Source organism: Alnus glutinosa, chromosome 1 (genome assembly GCF_958979055.1).
Source record: "Alnus glutinosa chromosome 1, dhAlnGlut1.1, whole genome shotgun sequence".
Lineage (NCBI taxonomy): Eukaryota > Viridiplantae > Streptophyta > Magnoliopsida > Fagales > Betulaceae > Alnus > Alnus glutinosa.
The window spans coordinates 3,147,279-3,166,819 of NC_084886.1; the positions used below are offsets into that span (position 1 = coordinate 3,147,279).

The window sequence follows — 19,541 nt, forward strand, 5'->3', positions numbered from 1 at the left end:
TCTAAAAAAAAAAAACTCTATTTTAACTATCTACTTTCACTATTTTATTTAAATAATATTATTTTTCAAGAATTTCTTTATTCTTTCCTTGAGATGAGAGAATATTAGAAATTTTAAAACGTTTTTTTAACATTTTGTAAGTGAATATTGTAGCAGGTCACCAAATATTTTAAGATTTTGCTGTGCCGGATGTAATTCATTATAGTTCCATCTTAACGTCTGGGCAAATATTATTTTGGCTTTGCTAGAGAAGAAAACTCTTACACTCACGGCCCAATGCCCTTGGCTGCAGTAGAAGGGAAAATGTGTGCCATATATGCCTGATAACTTGGTTGAGTCTGAAGAAGTCAACCTATAAATTAATCAAATTACATTTAATCGGTGCCAGTATGCCTGACAACTACTAGGGCTGATGTTCAGCTAGACATCCTTTGATTGTTACACTCGGTCATGCTTTCTGAAGCTGCTTCCCATGATTTAGGGAGTCTGAAAATGTACTGCCTGCAACAGCTTCAGTAGCATATTTGTATACTCCTTTTGTCGTTTTCCAAAATATTCTGCGTTCTTGTTTTTGAATATTATGATACATGGTTCAGCAGTGAAAAAGATGCTTGAACCTCCATACTGCATCAAAGAAGTCTAAGGAGAAACAAAAGGTGAATATCTAAGCAATCCAAGATCATGAAACAGCATCAGCCTGTCTTCTATTCAGTCGAGCATATAAGCCATCCTTGCCGAGAAGCTCATTGTGACTGCCCATCTGTGCATTGGAATAGAAGTTACATTTATAGCTTACACTTCAGAATTGAAGTTAAATTCATAGCTAACATTCATGGCCTTGCAGCTCCATTATGTATAGGACGCTTATAGCTCCATCTTTTACAATCTTACTTATTAGATTGAAGGAGGCCAGACCTATCATAAGTTTTATCTCCACTATACAATTAGCACCCAAAGAAAGGACTACGGCAAAATTTATTGGCCCCTGTGCCATGCTCAAGCAAGGGAGATTGTGGGATCAGTCCCAATAAGGCTTATGAGTAAAGGTGAGACAGGGTTCTAGGTCCAAAATTTTGGACATGAATAGCTTGCTTCGGCTCTCGGTTTAGGAGTAGTGTTACCAAACCAAATCAAAACAAATTTTGTATGTATATTATCTTAACTATATACATGTCTTTGTCTTATACATTGCTGAATATGAAATTATCAATCCATCAGACTTCTTCAACCCACAAAAACTTCAACACCTCTTCAAACATTTTGTATTATGTTATATGTTTTCTCTATATCTCTCACTCTTCTCTCTTATATGTAGCCTTTTGTTTTGCTTTTTTAAGTGAAAAGAGAACTATGGAACTGAACCAAACCAAGCCAAAGATACTTTTTTTGGATCGGTTCTGTTCTATAGCTATGAGTAGAATTTTATGGAACAAAATTTAGTTGGTTTGGTTCTTAACTTACGTGGAACTTCTTGTGTACATGGGGCAACTTATGCTTTTAATGACATCTTGATTTTAAGCAGGGTTTTCATGGATGCCTTTGTTTTTTTCATGAAGCAAATTTGTGTAGGTCATTGTCAACAAACATATGAAGGTAATGAACTTCCAAAAATGAAATGATGGACAAATTATCTAGGGATTCAAAATAAATGGACAGAAAACTAACCTCAACAAGTTGACCACCATCCATTACCACAATCCGGTCAGCAGCTTGAATTGTAGAAAGCCTGTAGAAAGTATGCAACTAATATAAGATAATTGAAATAGGAATTTTATCAATATGCCTTGGATGCACTACATAGAACCTTCTATCAATCAAAACTTCATATAACAATTAAGACACTGAAAGTGAGAGTATTAGAGAACCACCTGTGTGCGATAATTATGACACTTCTCTTTGTCGTCAAGTCACTTCTGACAGCACGAAGAACACCCTAGATATAGTGGCAAATGATATATTAATATGTTTCTCTTTTTGTTTTTCTTTTAGGTAAAGCAATATTACAGAAATATCATTCTAATTTTTCCCCCATGTGTGTCTGTATGTGTGTGTGTTGAGATGGAGTTAATTCTAGATGCACTTACCTTGACATTGTGTTCACTCTCTGCATCTAGTGCACTAGTGGCTTCATCAAGGATCAATACAGTTGGGTCCCTAAGAATGGCCCGAGCAATGGCTATTCGCTGCTTTTGTCCCCCACTAAGCAAATCATCATCAACAAGTGTTTGGTAACCATTAGGCAGTGATGTGATGAAGTCATGGGCATATGCCTGCTTGGCAGCCCATTCAACATCCTCCTGCTTTACATCTCGAGTACATCCATATCTGATGTTTGAACTAATATCCATACGGAAAAGTCTAGGTTCCTGTTCCAAATTTTTATGTAAGAAGAAAAGATCTAATATATTAACTGAATTTATTTTTGCTTTAAGCAAATCAAGAACCTGTCCCACAAATCCAACTCTTTCCCTCCACCACATGACGTCCAACTCTTTAAGAGGGATGCCATCTACCAAAATCTGCAATTAAAATAACAATTACAAAGGAAAAATTCAACTAATGGGCATCTGGACACCAATTATCATACTTAAGCAAGAAAGATAAATAGCATCACTGGCTATCAACCATTTTATCCTAAACCCCACGAGGGAGAGCATCAATCAAAATCCACAATTAGACTGACAAAGGTCAACTAATGCGCATCCACACCCCAGTTACTTGAATGTAAGTAGTAAAAGAGAAATAATTAAAAGGCTCACTAAAAAGGCAATAGATCCCTAAAACTGGAAGCTTGAAGTCGTTAGCTGGCTACCAGTAAGAAAAGGTTAAAAAGAATACCGACATAAACATGACTCAGAGCAAAGAGACCTATGATCAACATCATACAAAACAACCAAACACAGTCACATACAAGGGGAGAATATATATTTTTTGATAGTAATAAGCCAATTTCATTAAAAGCGTGAGGCGCCCCTTAGTACACTGGGAGTATACAAAAGGAAACGCCTAACTAGAGAAACGAGCAAGGAAATCAAGAAAGCTAAAAGATAAGGGGAACACATAAGCCGTAGTTCAAAGATACAGAGTGTGATAGGAGGATAAAAGTTCATCAGGGGTCTTCTCCACGTCCTTAAAGCTCTGATTATTTCTCTCTCTATAAGCACCAAAAGAAGCAAGTGGGCGCTATTTTCCACATCGCAGCACTCATCGACCGGCCCAAAGACCACCAACAAGCAAGCAGATCGTCGTGGCATAACCCAAAACGACTGAAAAGAGAGTACCAAACAACAAAAGCCACATCGCAATGGAGAAGAAGATGGTCCACGGACTCCTCCGTCTTCTTGCACATGCAACATCTGTTAATCACGATAACATGGCGCTTCCTGAGATTGTCCAAGGTAAGGATCTTCCCAAAAGTCGCCTACCACGAAAAGAAGGCCGCCCTTGAGGGAGCTTGGGTCCGCCACACACACTTCCAGGGAAAGCGAGTACCAATAAGACGAGTCAAGGAGTGGAAAAAAAACTTGACCTTGAAGATGTGGGATTACTAGTTTTGGACTTGTATCGAAATGTGCTTAATACGCTATTTGTATGAGTCTCGGCTCATAGCCCGAGTCATCTTATTTTTGCTGAGTTTTTACATTCATGTTCTTTTGTTCCCTCTGATTATGGGCACTTTTATATACTTCTAGTGTGCTAGGGTTGCGTCCCTCAGTGCTTTTTAATGGGATTATATTACTTATAAAAAAAAAAGGCCTTTTTTGGAAGGGACCCACCTTAGCTTGTCTTCGCCGCCTCTTTTGACTATAACTGAATGCAGCATCTAGAAGAAAGAAACAAAAACATTCACCTTCCAATCATGCGCTTCTCTAGTAAAGCTCACGTTCCATTGGTTGGAACCACCCAAGAACTCTAAGTTATTTGCAACAGAGGCGTCCTTCGCAACAATTATACCAAACAAAACTGGAAAAGCTGCCTTGAGAGTCATATTCCCAACCCACAGATCGTGCCAAAATTTAATTCTGGTCCCATCCCCCACTTCGAATCTGGTGTAGCCTGAAAAAGTCTCACAACCTTTTCTAACATTCTATGTACTATCTAAATGAGATGCATTTGACTACAACGGAGCATATGGACTCCAACAAGATCTGTCATCTAGATTGTTTTGCCATATTAACCCGTTGAAATATTGCTAATCTACATACAAAGGCAGAGGGCATTGAAGGTAATAGCATCAATTTCAATTGACATACACCATAAAATACAGAATGAAAGAGAAATAAAAAGAAATGGTTTCTTAGTCTGGTGAGTCTTCCCTTTTTCCATAACCCAACCAAGAAACCCTACAAAACACCAAAAGCCCTAAAAACCCAAAGCGCCCCACACTAAGAAACGCGAACCTTGATTTTCTGACGCCTAGAATCATAGTTTATAGGGCACTCTAGGTTCAAAAGCACCCTTCTACCCCTAGAATTAGAGCAAGCCTCCCTATAATGATCCTCTTCAATGGCTGTAAGGAGAGACACAGTTTGATCCTCTTGCCCCTCACAGATCCCCACCACAGGACATAGGTCCTTAACACATAAGGAAGCCCAATCCAAAGGCCTAACAGGGGAAAAAAATTCCCAGAGGGTTAGGAAACTCCCCATCCCCATGATCACTAACCAGCGCCGAAGAAGAGTCAGAACCATTGAGCAACTTTTGGAGATGAGGACCTGCTGGAGGAGAACAACACTGAGCTGCAGAGACAAGGGGCAAATATTTTGAAACTAGATCCTTTGTTGCTGAAGTTGGATCCTAGAATGTCATATGTAACGACTTAGCTAAGGAGCTGATGGTGATTCGCTTGTCGCAAATGGTAATTTCAGCAACTTACTTTTAAATGATTCAAGAAATAAGCATGGATAACATATCTTCAGGTAATTCTTTGTTTCTTCAAAACCTTTTCTTTTAACTCAAAGTAATTGTTTTAAACATGAAATCCTTCCAATTTAATGCATTAGTTGCAAATGTTGAATCAAGGCTAGAGATATTACCTGACCATTTGTCGGCTCATAAAGACGGAGCAAAAGATTCACCAGTGTGCTCTTTCCACTACCACTAAGACCAACCTAAGCAATATTAAAACAAAGTTTATTTCTTATGGTCATTGTGGCACGCAAGGAATAAAAATAAGCAAATAGAAATACTCTCTTACGATTGCAACCACTTCGTTAGGATGCACTGAAATGCTTACACGTTGAAGTACAGGTACCTGTTCAGATGTCTAACTATTAGTTCTTTCTGAAGTAGCCACACCAGTAATTTTAAGTAAAAGTAGAATCACAGAATCAATTTAGGATCAGGTAGCCTAATTAAACAAATCAGGAAGTATCAGAAATGCTAGTGGAATAATCTAGCGGCCTTGATTTTAACTATTAGTTAGTTTAAACTAGCGTATTACATAAGAACTATGTACTGATATTATAGGTATTTTTTTTATAACATCCTATAGTAATGAAAATGCTTTACCAGCTAGGATAAAAACTAATCAGCTCCTAAATAATTAAAACTACTCCTTGCTGTATTGGCTATAAATACATGCTCCTATGACAACCAACATGTTGAGATACTCTACCACTTGACTGGGGTGTTTCCTGCGCCACAGAACAGGGAACGTCTTCTGTATGCAGGTATTCTTTCCTACTCTAGCACCATTCGTACTCCACAGAAGTGGTAGAGCATTGGAGATATTAACGAAAACAGAAGTGTCAAAAATCATGAGCCAGATGGAGTATTTATAGTATTGAGCATGGGATACGTACTGTTGGCCTTGAAGGATAATGAAAAGAAACATTTACAAACTCAATATGTCCCAACAGCCGTCGCAACTTCAATCCTGTAGAGTAGTACCATCTAAAATCCATAATTTAACTAAAGAAAAGAGAACTTTTAACAAAAAAAAGACGCATTGAGTGTTATATCAGCTGAATGGGTGAAATTAAAAATCCATAATCCAAGGTCTCTTTCAATTCCTTTTCCTAGATATTAAGTGCCCCTAGTAATAAGTCTTCTCACTAGAATCATCTTAGCGAGAGAAAGATATTTCAACAATAATTTTGTAATTCCATAGGTTTAAAAAATCAAAATTGTAATTTTAAGCATTATGTGCAAACAGTAAGTGCAGGTTCTAGTTGCCTCAAACATCTCATTATAATATGCATCATGCCTAAACGTCTCATTATAATATGCATCATGCCTAAACGACACCAAGAGTTTGCTGTTCAGATACAGGTAGATGATTGAAAATATAAGCTCATGTTGTTCATTGCACTAGCAATTAGGGAAATGGAGCTTGTTGAACATGAAATGATGATTCTGATAATGACCAGTATGCTAACCTTTTGATATGAATTGATCACTGGGCAAGAGATCCATCAACTGGAAGACTTTTTCACTTGCTCCAACAGATTGCATCAAAGATGATAAATTGTCCCCCACCCACCATGTTGAATAAATTAGCCATTCGCTGTACAATATAAACTTTGTAAGTTGCTCTGCTGTTATATGGCCAGCTAGAATAGACGCTCCTCCCAACAGCACAGAAATAACCTACAAAATTAAATTTCCTAATAAATACTGAAGTCAACCACTAGAACTTGAGACCAAATAGTAAATAAAATTTTCACAATAGCTGATAAAGCTTCAACATTTATCAAACAAACAATCCATTCATCCATAACATCCAAATTTCATGCGCTGATGACGAATTACACATGCTTTGCTTTAAGCCCAAACAGAATGCAGCTGGAAACAAGGGGTGCCTTACGCTTTTAATGAGATTGGCTTCTTACTTATCAAAAAAAGAATGCAGCTGGAAACAATTCCTTAAATTAAAGAAACACTTTTCTTAAAACACAATTAGAGATGAGATAACAAAAATACATTAACCTGGTATCTAGTAAAACATAGGCTACTGATATACCCGTTAAAAGGTCTTACTTCAAGCCAAAACGCTCAGACAGAAAGCAAAAACTCATGTTTAAATCACACAGATTATTGAGTATCAAATGGAAATTCTTCGTACAATAATTGAATTATTTGAGAAGAAAAGAGATAAAAAATAATTATCTTAAATATTCAAAATCTTGATTCTAAAAAACACTCAAAAAGCAAGACCTGAGTTGAGTGATAAAGAGTATTGAAGCTCAGGTTCCAAAAACCATATGCAGCACTTTGTCGCAAGCTTATATCAGCTAGTTTGCCCATCCAATGCGTGTATCTATACACAAAAGTCAGAGAAATTATCTGTTAAAGCCATTTAACAATACAACGCGTGCCTGTTTTCATATGTTTATAAGTACAATGCATTGCAGAAAGTTAGTGAAGAATCACTGACTATTGAAGAAAGACAGGACCTCTAGTAGCAATGTTTACCTTCTAAGTTCATCTTCCTCTGTTCCATAAACGCGAACAGTTCTCATCAAAGAGAAGGTCTCCTGAGCAACCTGCATTAAATAATGAAGCATTGCTTTTTATAGACACTATTCACAAATCAGAATTTTCAATAACAAACTATAGATAAGGAGTCTTATTCTACTTCATTGGCAGAAGCAGTACATTCTTGGATTAACCTAGCTCCCTTCTTTTGGTACCTATAAAAAGGACATTAGCAAAATCAACAAAATTTCCCAAGAAACAAAAACAAAACAAGAAAGAGAGAAAGGAGATAGATAGTGAGAGACTGAATTAAGCAATGGATAAATAAGAGTGCGCCAGTCTATATGCCTGTATGCATTTTTATGTCTCAGCATGTACAATCAATATCTTCCATAAAGTCAACGGGCTTGTAAACAAAATGGGCCTGCCATTCAATTTGTGAAGCCTATTTTGAAGCAGATTTACACATAAAAGTCTAAAACTAGAACATTCTAATTGTCCTTTACACATATCGTCATTTCTAATTTTAAGCTTTCTCCTCTTGCCATGCACCCACCTAGCCGCCTCATTCGGATCACAATAATGTTACATGTCACTTACATCAAAGTATATTCATTAAGTCAAGGTCAATATTCAACTAAGAAAAACTGGGAAAAAAAAAAAAACAAAATAAATCTTACCTGCCATAGAGCAGCATAACTGCTGATAATGTAGAGCATATCATCAATGTACACAAACCAAGTGGCCGAGATATAGTTAGCAAGTAAACCAATGCACCCGCTCCCTGACATAGAATCATGCAAAACACAAACTTAAGCCTCAAACAAAAGCAAATCAGTAAGGTATTAATTGTTCAATCAGCAAAGGAACCTGTAGAACATTGCGTAATATCATATTAAGATCATTCCCAATAACCCGTGACACTTGTTGACAATCCGCCCCAAGCCTACTTGTCAAATCACCAACTGTTTCAGAGTCAAAAAAGGATATATCCTACAAAAGAGATACTGCAAAAATAAGTTAAACTATACACCAAATCTAAACAGAATTAGCTTGCTTGATAGTTGCACATGGCAGCATATTTCAGAACCTGCAGGAGAAGGGAAGCATATAATGTTTCCCTCATTCGCTTGACCTGCAGAATGTTATAAAAGCTCCATTCAGAATCGTGACACCAACAAAGAACTAAAGTCTGAACACAAGTACCAAGTAATTGTAAGTCAGAAAGCTAAACGTAAAAAAAAAAAAAAAAAAATCCATTCCACATCTGACATCACCATAAAACACGGCCCTGTTAGGAACCAATATATGGCATGTAATTTTGATCTTATAATTCACAAATCATAGTCTAGTTTACAAGGAAAGCTTGTGTCAGTAAACACGTTTTCTAGAACCCATGGAAACAATTTTCGGATTACCTAACAAGATAGCCAGTTAATATAATAACTCGAATTACCCATCCAATAAGGCATATATATATATATATATATATATATGATAAGAAAAACAGAGAAAGATATAACTCACGAGGATCATATTTGCAATGCCGAAGCAGCAACCTCGCAGACCACTGAAGTTCAAATAAACAGAGTATGGGGTCAGCTGCTCTGTCACATGGTTCATCAACATAACTCAAAATTTCACGCATGGAGAACAATAAGTATTATCATATGAAGCAGAAGTTCAAAACAACACCATTAAAAACAATATAGACTGCTCATTATAGATCCTAAAATCATGTTCTTTAGGCCAAAAAAAAAAAGAGTGCCATGCAATAATTTGCAACTTAAGGAAGAAGGGTACTTCGACCATACAAGATTTTGACCTGAATATTCCTGAAGTGACGCACAGCAGAACCAAGAGACGCACATTCCGATGGAATACCGCGACTTCACCACTCTGTGCCGAAAATATAGACGCCGTCAAGTAATGCGGCACCGAAATCTCCGAAAGCTAAAACGGCAAACTTTACGAATTAGCAATCAAACAAGTAAACCAATCGAAATGCTAATGTAATGAGTTCATAAAATCAGTAAAGACACGCACCGCCGCGAGAATTAGGGCAGCGAATGCGGCGAAGATGACCCAACGGTCTTGAGCGACGAGGTTCCACATTCGGGTAAGAGCCTGCAACACGGTCACCGGCTCGGCCAGTAATTTTAATTCGACGTCTTCGTCGAAGCTCCACCATTTTCCCCAGGGCAAGACCGACCGGACAACGCGACTCCATCTCCGAAGCCTCTCGAAAGGCTCGATGTCTTGCTCCCTGGAAGCTTCTGCAGCGTTGTGGACAGAGAACCCGTTGATTGAAGCTGATTTTGGGGGACGGAAAAGAATGCGTCCTCTGGGGGTAGAGGAAGTGTTGGGAAGAGAGACGCGGAGTCTGGTGTTGGAATCGGATTGGAGGCGTCTGTGGTGAACTTTCAAGAGAGAGGGTTTGGGGTGTATTGCATTGCAGAGTAGCAGAGCCATAGTTCGTCACCGATACACAAATGGAGCCAAGCAGAGCGGGGAAGGAGGAGAGGTGTGGGATATTATAGAGGCTATGAGGTCGAGCTTTTTACGCCAAAGAGGAGGAGGGATTAGAGAAGGCACCGTGTGTCCGTGTTTTCCGAAATTTTTGGCGTGCACGATTTTTTATTATTATTATTTTTTTTTTTTTGGATGGATTGGCGTGCAAGATTTGGTTTTGCTAGTGGCAGTGGCTACAAAACAAGAAGGGGCACGAGGGCTTTTGGTCTACTTGGTCTGGTTCCATTTGGCGACGCACCGATAGACTGAGGGTGCGTTTGGGATTGCGATTTCGTAAACAATAAGTGCGATTTTAAACCAAATTACAGAACATAGATCGTTTGGGAAATGCGTTTTTAAAAATTTCGATTTGAAAAAGCAGAAAATCTGCTTTTTCAAATCGCAGATAAGATAGTGTTTTTTTAAAAACGCAGAATTTTAAAGGTAAATTCGCGATTTTAAAGGCCAAACTGCGATTTTGCCAAACGCTTAACTACGTTTTTAAAAATCACTTTTTTCAAATCGCACATTTTAAAATCGTTATTTTAAATCGCACTTTTTGAAATCGCAAACCCAAACGGATCCTGATAGTGATTGGCCTTGGACTGGAACATGGTGTTTTACGCTACTAGCTTTCAAGGCGACGTTTTACGGTTGTTAAATCGAGAAAGCCTTTTTAACGACAGCTTCTAGTGACGAGGTTTTCCACTCTTAAGTCTTAACCGCATGCTTTTCTAAGGCGAAATGTTTGTTTTGGCCGAATCGTCGATATATGATTTTGGTTCCCACTGGGCTTTGGCGTAATAATTAAGTAACAGTAACATCCATTTTGAGTCCTTGTCAATTTAGTAAGTAATAATAAAGTATATATTGTTGCTTTTCGAGCAGCCATAACGGCATAACTTTGCATTCTGTTGTATTTTGACGGAACTTTCTTTATTCATTTATGCACTTTTCAACATCTGAAACTAGAAAAGAGAGAAAATAAAATAAAATAAAAAATAAGCCAATACAATATATCAAAACTATTGCGTCTAATTTTTTTTATTGTAATTTACAACACAATTCTAACGCTACATTTGACTCCTTATAAAGGGGCAATACTTTAGCTAATATTGCCCATTTTTCATCTCCGGCTAAGTAATAACACATTAAATAATGTTAAGAAACATCTTTTTATCCTCTTTAAAATTGACGTGACTTTTTTATATTTTTTACCTTTAAAGACTCATATTTTATTCTCCGGATGGTGAAAAGGGGGAAAAAAAAAAAAAAAAAAAAAAACACTTGTTTGAAATAAAGTTTTGCCATAAAATAAATCAGTATTTTTTTAATCCATCAATCTATCTAAATTTTTTCTTGTCTCTTCTACATTCATGACTCAGAGATTAAAAAAAAATAATAATAATTACAAGTAAAGATTGTTCAATTTTAGTCAAATATAAATAGTTTAAGATCCAAATTTAAATGTGTTTCATATGCAGTAAAAGTAAGAGTATTTTATTTCCTTCCACAAACTTGTGTGTGTAAAATTTGCACACTATGCTTGTCCTCACGTACCCACATATTTAAATTAAAATACAAATGATAAAAGTAACATTTTTTTTTTTTTTTATGTGATATAAAAGTGGAAGTTATTTGTAAGTGAAACTTTACGTATCCATTGAATTATCATTTATTTTATAATGTTTCATAAAGTTTAAAACCTCTCAATTTAATGTATCGAGTTTTTACTTTTTTTGCTATGTCTTCCGAGAAATCTAAATGTTTTTATTTTTTTAGGAAGAAAAAGAAGAAGGGTATAGGTGCATCTAACCCACCCACTTTGTGACCTGTGGGTCTGGATTGGTTATCTTGTGACCCGCCATTGGGTCACTAGACTATAACCCACAGGCCCATGGCGGGTCACGAAAGATTCACGTTTTCTCCCTTCGCTGCTTCAGATGCAATTTTCAAAAGGAGCTAAACATGAGCTTTTTATGCAGGACTTGGAGCTGGTTTCTATTTGTCCTGAAACAGATCAAACAGATCACCTGGAGAAAGAGTACAACACCGATCATAAAGAATAAAAACAACAGAGACCACAACTTAATAATACATTTCGACTCATGTCTTGATGGAGAAATAATCCACACCGATGCCACTTGGGCCCGAAGTCAAAGGACCAATCATGCCAGGTCATCTCGGTCATGAGTCACCTTGGGATCGAGAAACCTCGGTCATGAATCATCTCAAAGGTTAGGGTCACCTCGGCCACGGGCCACTTCAGGGGTCGGGCACCTTGGGCATAAACCACCTCGGACTCCAGAATATTCATTCAAACACAAAACATCTCGGTGTTTCAGAGCTCAAGATGGATCACTCTAGACTTTTCGAAATTACACACGATCTCAAAAATCTTAGAACCCAAGAGAATTCCGAGAGATCCATAATACTTCACCCCTAAATGCGCATTAGGGACAACACCACGAAACCCCGACATTCCGCATGTCGCAACCCACATTTCCATTAACTGTAAATCCCTGGGAATTCAGGACGTGCAAAATCCCGAACCCACGTTGCCTCTAACTGTAGATTCCGGATAATTCAAGACATACAGGGTATTTCAAACGCCACTAAAACCTTTATAAATACAAGGTCTTTACAAGTAAAAACTGTAATATATTATTCCTTTTTGGTTGTGGCCTTTATATCACATTTACGGTATTTACTATGTTTATTATTTTTTTAATAAATATATACGGCATTATGGATATTTCCATTAATTTAGATTACCGTAAATATGGAATCGGTATTATGGTTATTTTTATTAATTTAGATTACCGTAAATATGGAATCGGTTAATTGATTTTAAAATCAATTAACGATATTGTTTCCTTGATGGAAGGAAACAAATACGGTGTTTACCATTTTGAGGGTCCCTAACCTAGCCTATAAATAGAGTGTCTGTGTACACCATCAGTACAGCCATCAAGCAATAGGCATAGGTTAGAAGATCCCTCAAATAATCTTTCTTGTTCTTCAGATGGATCGTGGAGACGCTTGAGCAAACATGGCTAGAGGTAAGCCTGAATCCTGTTTATTCGTTTTCCGCTGCGCATGTTAGTTTAAGAAATATGTTAAATATTTCCAACATGTGGTATCAGAGCCAGCCTCTGTGCTATTTTGCTCAGCATATAATTTTACTATGCGTTATCAATATTGAATCAAGTATTTTTTATTGGTTATCAATATTGAATCAAGTATATTCTATTTGGTATTGTTCACTTCTGTTTGTCAATATTGTTTGAGCAATATTTCGTCTTTTGTGACATGATAGAAACGCATTAGCGATTATTTTGTGAATATTTGTTGTTCACGTACTGTTTGTGAAAACCCATAAATTTGATATAACTATTTTTTGTTTTATCACTATTTTGTGTATTGTGATATACTGCCTAATTTTGAGTTGTTGTAATCTTGATATGGGTATTTTCATAAAGGGGTAGCGGCTATGGTTCCATTTTTAGGGTTTTCAACCCATCTGGAACATTACAGGTCGGGTTGGTTGGTGACTGGGTAGGGTTTCGACCCATTAAAGTTTTTGGGTTTGATATATTTTCGGGTAGGGTTTTTTAAAACCCATGCAGTTTTGGGCCATTTAAGTGGGCTGACCTAGTTTGGGCCAGCACTATACATAGACCCAAAGGCCTGACCCGATTAAGTGGGTTGACTTAATTGCCAAATACAGTAGCCCATTTGGAGTCTTGTGACCCAAAAGCCCAACCCAATATAGTAGCCCAATACAGATACCCAACCCAAATTAAGTGGGTTAACCCAATTGGGTCAGCCCAATACAGCAACCATTTTCAGTAACCCATCAAGTTCTTTTTAAAAGGGGAATTTAGGCCTTATGGTGTTTAGAACCTGGGTTCACCAGGTGTAAAGAGCCTTGGCCACTTACTAAACCATTAGGCCATGTGTTTTATTATATCCTCATATTAAAGTTTTATTCCCTTTATTATTTACAGTACTGTGTATTAAAATTATTGTTTATTTAATACATGAATTGAGGAATATATATTTTAAATTTATATTGTTTAAATATAAATTGTTTGATGCCTAGACCTAAGAATAATTAACAATACCATATATACTGGTGTGTTTACAGTAATATCTAAGAATGCAATGTCGGGGAAAGTTCTGGCAAGGAAAGTCTTGGGATTTAAGTGTGTCCGGTGTGACCCCCCTCACTTTCCTGGGAGCTCATCTGCTTGCACCTTGAAAAATGCTGTTTACCCCATTTAAGTATTGGTTTGTTATATTCCTAAGGCCATTAAGGGGGCATCTATAAAGTTGTTAGATGTTAATGAAATAGCAATTATCATGATAATTTTGGGAGAGCCACAGCATCCCAATTTTGAATGACAATTGCATCAAGATTACACACACGTAATTATCATAATAATTATGGGAGAGCCAAAGCATCCCATTTTTGTATGATAATTACATCAGGATCACACGCATGAACCTCATAAAGATTTATTAGATGTTCATGAATTACAGCGTGATTATTATGATTTTGGGAGAGCCAAAGCATCCTAATTTTGTAATAATTGCATAAGGATCGTACACATGAACTTCATATAGAAAAATTAACATCGTATTGTAATTAACTCATAAATTTAATTACCTATCCCCAAAGGGAAGTTTTTATTTTTATGACTTAATTAGAATGAGATAACAAATTTAGTATTAAAAGTAAAATTTCTTTCGGTTGCCCAAAGGTACGAAGAATTTTATTTATTAATATTTAAATTTATTAGTCTTATCAATAAAGAGTAAATTTCATGCGTGATGCAACCTTTGCCCAAAGGTAGGTTGAAATTTACTATTTAAATTGGCATTGGCTAATTTAAAATAAAGTTACTTCATAGCATTAAAGTATTTATTTTAATTTTGGGTTATTGCAGCTATTCCTGTTACTCTACCTTTTGGTGGTTTTATATTCCAATACATTATGATAATATTTTTCTGACTGGAAAAATGATTGATATGCTTTTTCATTTGGGGTGTTAAAAATTTTGGTACTCCGTGTGGACAAACCACCTACTCCCGCGGAATTAAGTACGCCACGTGAGATTATTAAGCATGAACGGTGGGAGTGATTTAATCACTTAAGTTAGATGTTCATGAAATCTCATGTCACTAAAGTCATCAGGGATTTATTCCTGAATGTTTTAGAGCCAAAGTTTTATAAAGGTTGTTTATGAACATTTAGTAAGTTCAAACAAAATTTGGCCAGCACCCTAATAGAAAAAGCTTTAAAGACAAACCTTTTACAGTTTCTGAAGTGTTTATAATCCCATTATGGGAATGAAGGATATTATAGATTAGCTTAAGTCCCTAAAGATTGAAATTTTTGAGTCATTGTTGGTCTATTTCAATTTTTGAATTCTCTCTTCTAAGTGTAGAATTTTATCTTGTAACACACGTAAGGATAAATGGTTAGTAAATAAACTTCTAACCATGTGTGTTCAAGGATATGAGAGAATTTATAAAGTGTTCACATAATTATTCATGTCAAAGGAAGGACCAATAAATGCAATCATGTCCAACACTTAAAGCATGAGAATAAGGTGCCAATAAAATATTATGGCAATCAAGATACATATTTCTCATTAAATAAGAAAAATTAAGGGCATATAAAGAAAGATTGCATGAAGTATAAGAAATGACTTAAAATAAAGATAATCTCCATATCTAGTATGTCGTGAATCTCTTTTAGTGACTCAATCAAATATATTGTGGATTGATTATGGTTTAACAATCCACATTGTCAACACAAATGCAGAGTCCTTTTTAAAATGGATAACACGTGTTTATAATTTGAGCTTGTTGGGATCTATAGGTTAATTTTAAAATTCAGTTATAATTTTGACCTCAAAAAATGATTTATATTCCATAATCTTTTTGAAATCTATTTTCTAGTTTGGCTTATTAAAAATTTCAATTTTATTTTAAACTTGAAATTTTTCTTATTTTTTGGTGGAATATTGGTTGGGGTTTATTTAAAGTCTATTTAAAATTGACCTACGTCCCAATTTTTGAAACAAAATTATTTGTTTATTTCTGCATAGTGATGTTGACGTAAAGTAGAATCTTTAAGAATTTAAAAATGCTCTTGTTATGGCTTTGGAGATTGAAATATATCTCCATACAGAAAATAAAAGTCGGTGATTTACTAACTTTGGTACTTGTGTGGATTGCATAAGGGAAAGCATACCAACAAGACCATTAGAGGTGCCAAAGAGAACCTTTTAAAATTCTTGAGATCATGTACATTGAAATATGTTAACCTTTCCATACTCATTGCCTAAATGGTCAGAGATATTTTTATCTCTTTCAGTGATGACCATATAAAGTTTATGTATGTCTATCTTCTAAATATTAAAGCTGGGGTATTGAATGCTTTCAATATCTATAAGGAAGAAGAAGAGAAATAATATGAAGATCATAAGATCTAATATAGGCATAGAGTATTAAGGTAGGTACACACAAAGGGAAATGATTAGTAATACTAATCTGCTATTACCCTTATAGAGTAAAGCTTCGAAGACCATTGTGTATATATTAAACAGTATTCCATCTTAGGTTGTCCATAAGACACCTTTTAAAGTATGAAATAGATGGAAGCTTAGTTTAAATTATTTACACATATGGGGTTGCCTTGCTAAAGAGAGGATTTGTAATCCTCGCCTAAGGAAATTAGATTCAAGGACAATCAGCGGATCTTTTATAAGCTATCTAGTAAACTTTAAAGGGTTTTAATGTTTTATTATCCTTCATATAAGCCTAAAGTTGTTGATTGTAAAATTTCTAGAGGATACGGAACCTAGTGGGAGTGCTCATTCACATAAATTAGAATTTGAGGAAGCACTAGAGTTGGCCAAATCTCCTCCTCATAGAGGATGATTGATTGTATTCAGGAAAATCAGATTGATTATCCTGAGCCACAATCACTTCTAGAACAACCAACTCATACAGAACAGGTTCAAAATCTATTCTCCCATTGCAAAATGCAGATGAAGTAGAATTAAGAAAATCCTATAGAATAAGTAGATTAACAATTCTTAGTGATTATGTTGTATATCTCCCAGAGTCTGATGTTGACGTTGGACATAAAGATGATCCAAATTTGTTTTCACATGCTATGAATGGAGAAAACTCCTCATTGAGATTCAGTGCCATGAAGTGAGAGTTAAGTCCATGGCTGAAGGGTCGAGCTAGACTCGTAGCCAATGGTTTTACTCATAAGGAAGGCATTGATTATCGTGAAACATTCTCTCCAGTGTCTAAGGATGGTTCATCAAGATGATCATAGCATTAGTAGCTTATTTTTGATCCAGAGCTACATCAAGTGGATGCGAAAACAACTTTTCTGAATAGGGATCTTAAGGACGAGGTTTACATGAAACAATCAAAAGGTTTTATAAATAACAGTCAGAAAGCTTGCAAATTAAAGAATTCTATTTATGGGCTGTGATAGATCTCTCAATGGTAAAATACTTTTTACATGGTTATTGTTTATAGAAAACCTTGTTGATTAGTATATATACCTTAAGGTCAGTGGGAGTACAGTAATCTTTCTAGTCCTATATTTGCAAGTGGTGATTTAGGTTTGCTACATAAAATTCACAAAACTTTGAAATGAAGGATTTGGGTGAAACCTCTTATGTCTTTTGACATAGAGATTCACAGAGACATAAAGAATATTAACATTGTCTCGGAAGGCCTACATTGAAAAAAGTTTTGGAAAAAATTTAGAATGAAGGATTTGCACCTTCAGTAGCAATTAAGAGGGACTAATTAAATATAGATTAATGTCCCAAAAGGTATTGGAATAAGGGCAGATGAAAAGTTTTAAGGGTCTGCATTATACATAACCATATGACTGACAATAAGTATATTGAGTCAATAAAGTGCTGCAAATAAAGCCTTGCGGTATATGCAAGGAACCAAGAAGAACAACTTAACTTAAGGATACACTTTCCATTTGAAGGTGGTTAGTTGTTTAGATTTGAGTTTGCTGATTGTGTAGATAGTAGAAAGTCTACTCTAAGGTATATATCTTTTTATTGAAGGATAGATCCTAGAGATGCAGTTTGCAGACTATAGTTGCTACGTCTACCAAGAAAGCTAAAAGTCTAGCGTGCTATGAATTTGGTACACAGGCATGATGGTTGAGACATTTGTTGAAAGTCTCAATCTTGTCGATTTTACAGTTAGACCATAAAGATACTCTGCGGTAATTCTACTATAATCTTCTTTTATAAGAATAAAGAGTAGAAGCAGAAGTAAATCGACATTAAGTATCTCAGTATGAGAGATAACATTAAGAGACATAAAGGGTCTATTGAGCATATAAGTACTGAATTAATGATTGCGGATCCCATGACTTAAAGTTTACCGGTAAAGAAAGAATAAAGTCATGTGGAATATATGAGACTCATTAATTCATTTTCGCTTGGTTTGTCTCTTTTTGGTCTATAGACATAAAGTTATTGTAATAAAGATTTTTTGTGCACATTTGTTATTTTATCCATGAGGATAAATAAAGTTGGACCCGAATGACTTATAGGAAGTTCATTCATAAAGCTTGATTATCCATAAGGTACTCATGTAAGGAGTGTTTTACATCGTGATACATGGAAGGGACGACCTAATTTTATAATGGTTTTACCGCCATGATTCGTGTGAAACATTTCTTAACTGAGTTGGAGGATTCCATAAAAGATTGGCCAAAACTAAAGAACCTAATACCATATGGTCACGTGTTATAAAGTCAAAGTGGGAGAATGTAATATATTATTCCTTTTTGGTTGTGGCCTTTATATCACATTTACGGTATTTACTATGTTTATTATTTTTTTAATAAACATATACGGCATTATGGATATTTCCATTAATTTAGATTACCGTAAATATGGAATCGGTTAATTGATTTTAAAATCAATTAACGATATTGTTTCCTTGATGGAAGGAAACAAATACGGTGTTTACCATTTTGAGGGTCCCTAACCTAGCCTATAAATAGAGTGTCTGTGTACACCATCAGTACAGCCATCAAGCAATAGGCATAGGTTAGAAGATCCCTCAAATAATCTTTTTTGTTCTTCAGATGGATCGTGGAGACGCTTGAGTAAACATGGCTAGAGGTAAGCCTGAATCCTGTTTATTCGTTTTCCGTTGCGCATGTTAGTTTAAGAAATATGTTAAATATTTCCAACAAAAACAACTAGCAATCTACTAAAAAATTACTCTAAGTATTATCTTTCAAATCTAGTCCTAACTTAAGCATCGAAGCGGGATTGTCGACATCTCTCGACACAGTTTTTCTTTTTCGGATTTCAAGAGAAGGAAAGGCTTAAACGAATTGCAGAGTGACACGTCAACAATCAGAAAATTGTACCAACACGTCTAATCAGTGAAGTTCAACGCCCTATGTACCTTGACTTACCACTTCAACTCTAACATCAACAGTGGTTGATTATATAAGCCATCTTCATGCCAATCATTCATGAGACATGTTACATGCACATCTTTTATATAATTTTTGTATATAATTTTTC

At 35.8% G+C, this 19,541-nt stretch overlaps 1 protein-coding gene across 1 annotated transcript; it reads right to left on the minus strand.

The window, feature by feature from the left end:
• Window positions 1–287: 287 nt before the first annotated feature.
• Window positions 288–10,047, minus strand: LOC133866076 (ABC transporter B family member 26, chloroplastic). The gene is made up of 18 exons (XM_062302640.1): window positions 9,466–10,047; window positions 9,245–9,372; window positions 8,947–8,989; window positions 8,510–8,554; window positions 8,290–8,412; window positions 8,100–8,203; window positions 7,580–7,634; window positions 7,417–7,487; window positions 7,159–7,261; window positions 6,381–6,591; window positions 5,805–5,878; window positions 5,198–5,254; window positions 5,037–5,111; window positions 2,445–2,519; window positions 2,085–2,366; window positions 1,869–1,933; window positions 1,666–1,726; window positions 288–760 (listed from the first exon to the last, which is right to left on the minus strand). The coding sequence occupies exons 1-18, from the start codon at window positions 9,889–9,891 to the stop codon at window positions 680–682; spliced, it is 2,079 nt and encodes a 692-aa protein (XP_062158624.1). The 5' UTR covers window positions 9,892–10,047; the 3' UTR covers window positions 288–679.
• Window positions 10,048–19,541: the final 9,494 nt, after the last annotated feature.

Bases quoted from the DNA above. Each gene is read 5' to 3' on its own strand.
- LOC133866076 (XM_062302640.1), bottom strand. From the start codon at position 9,891: ATGGCTCTGCTACTCTGCAATGCAATACACCCCAAACCCTCTCTCTTG. The intron at 9,373-9,465 runs GTGCGTGTCTTT...TTGCCGTTTTAG, and splicing joins CTGCCCTAATTCTCGCGGCG to CTTTCGGAGATTTCGGTGCC. The intron at 6,592-7,158 runs GTCTTGCTTTTT...TTAATTTTGTAG, and splicing joins CTCTTTATCACTCAACTCAG to GTTATTTCTGTGCTGTTGGG.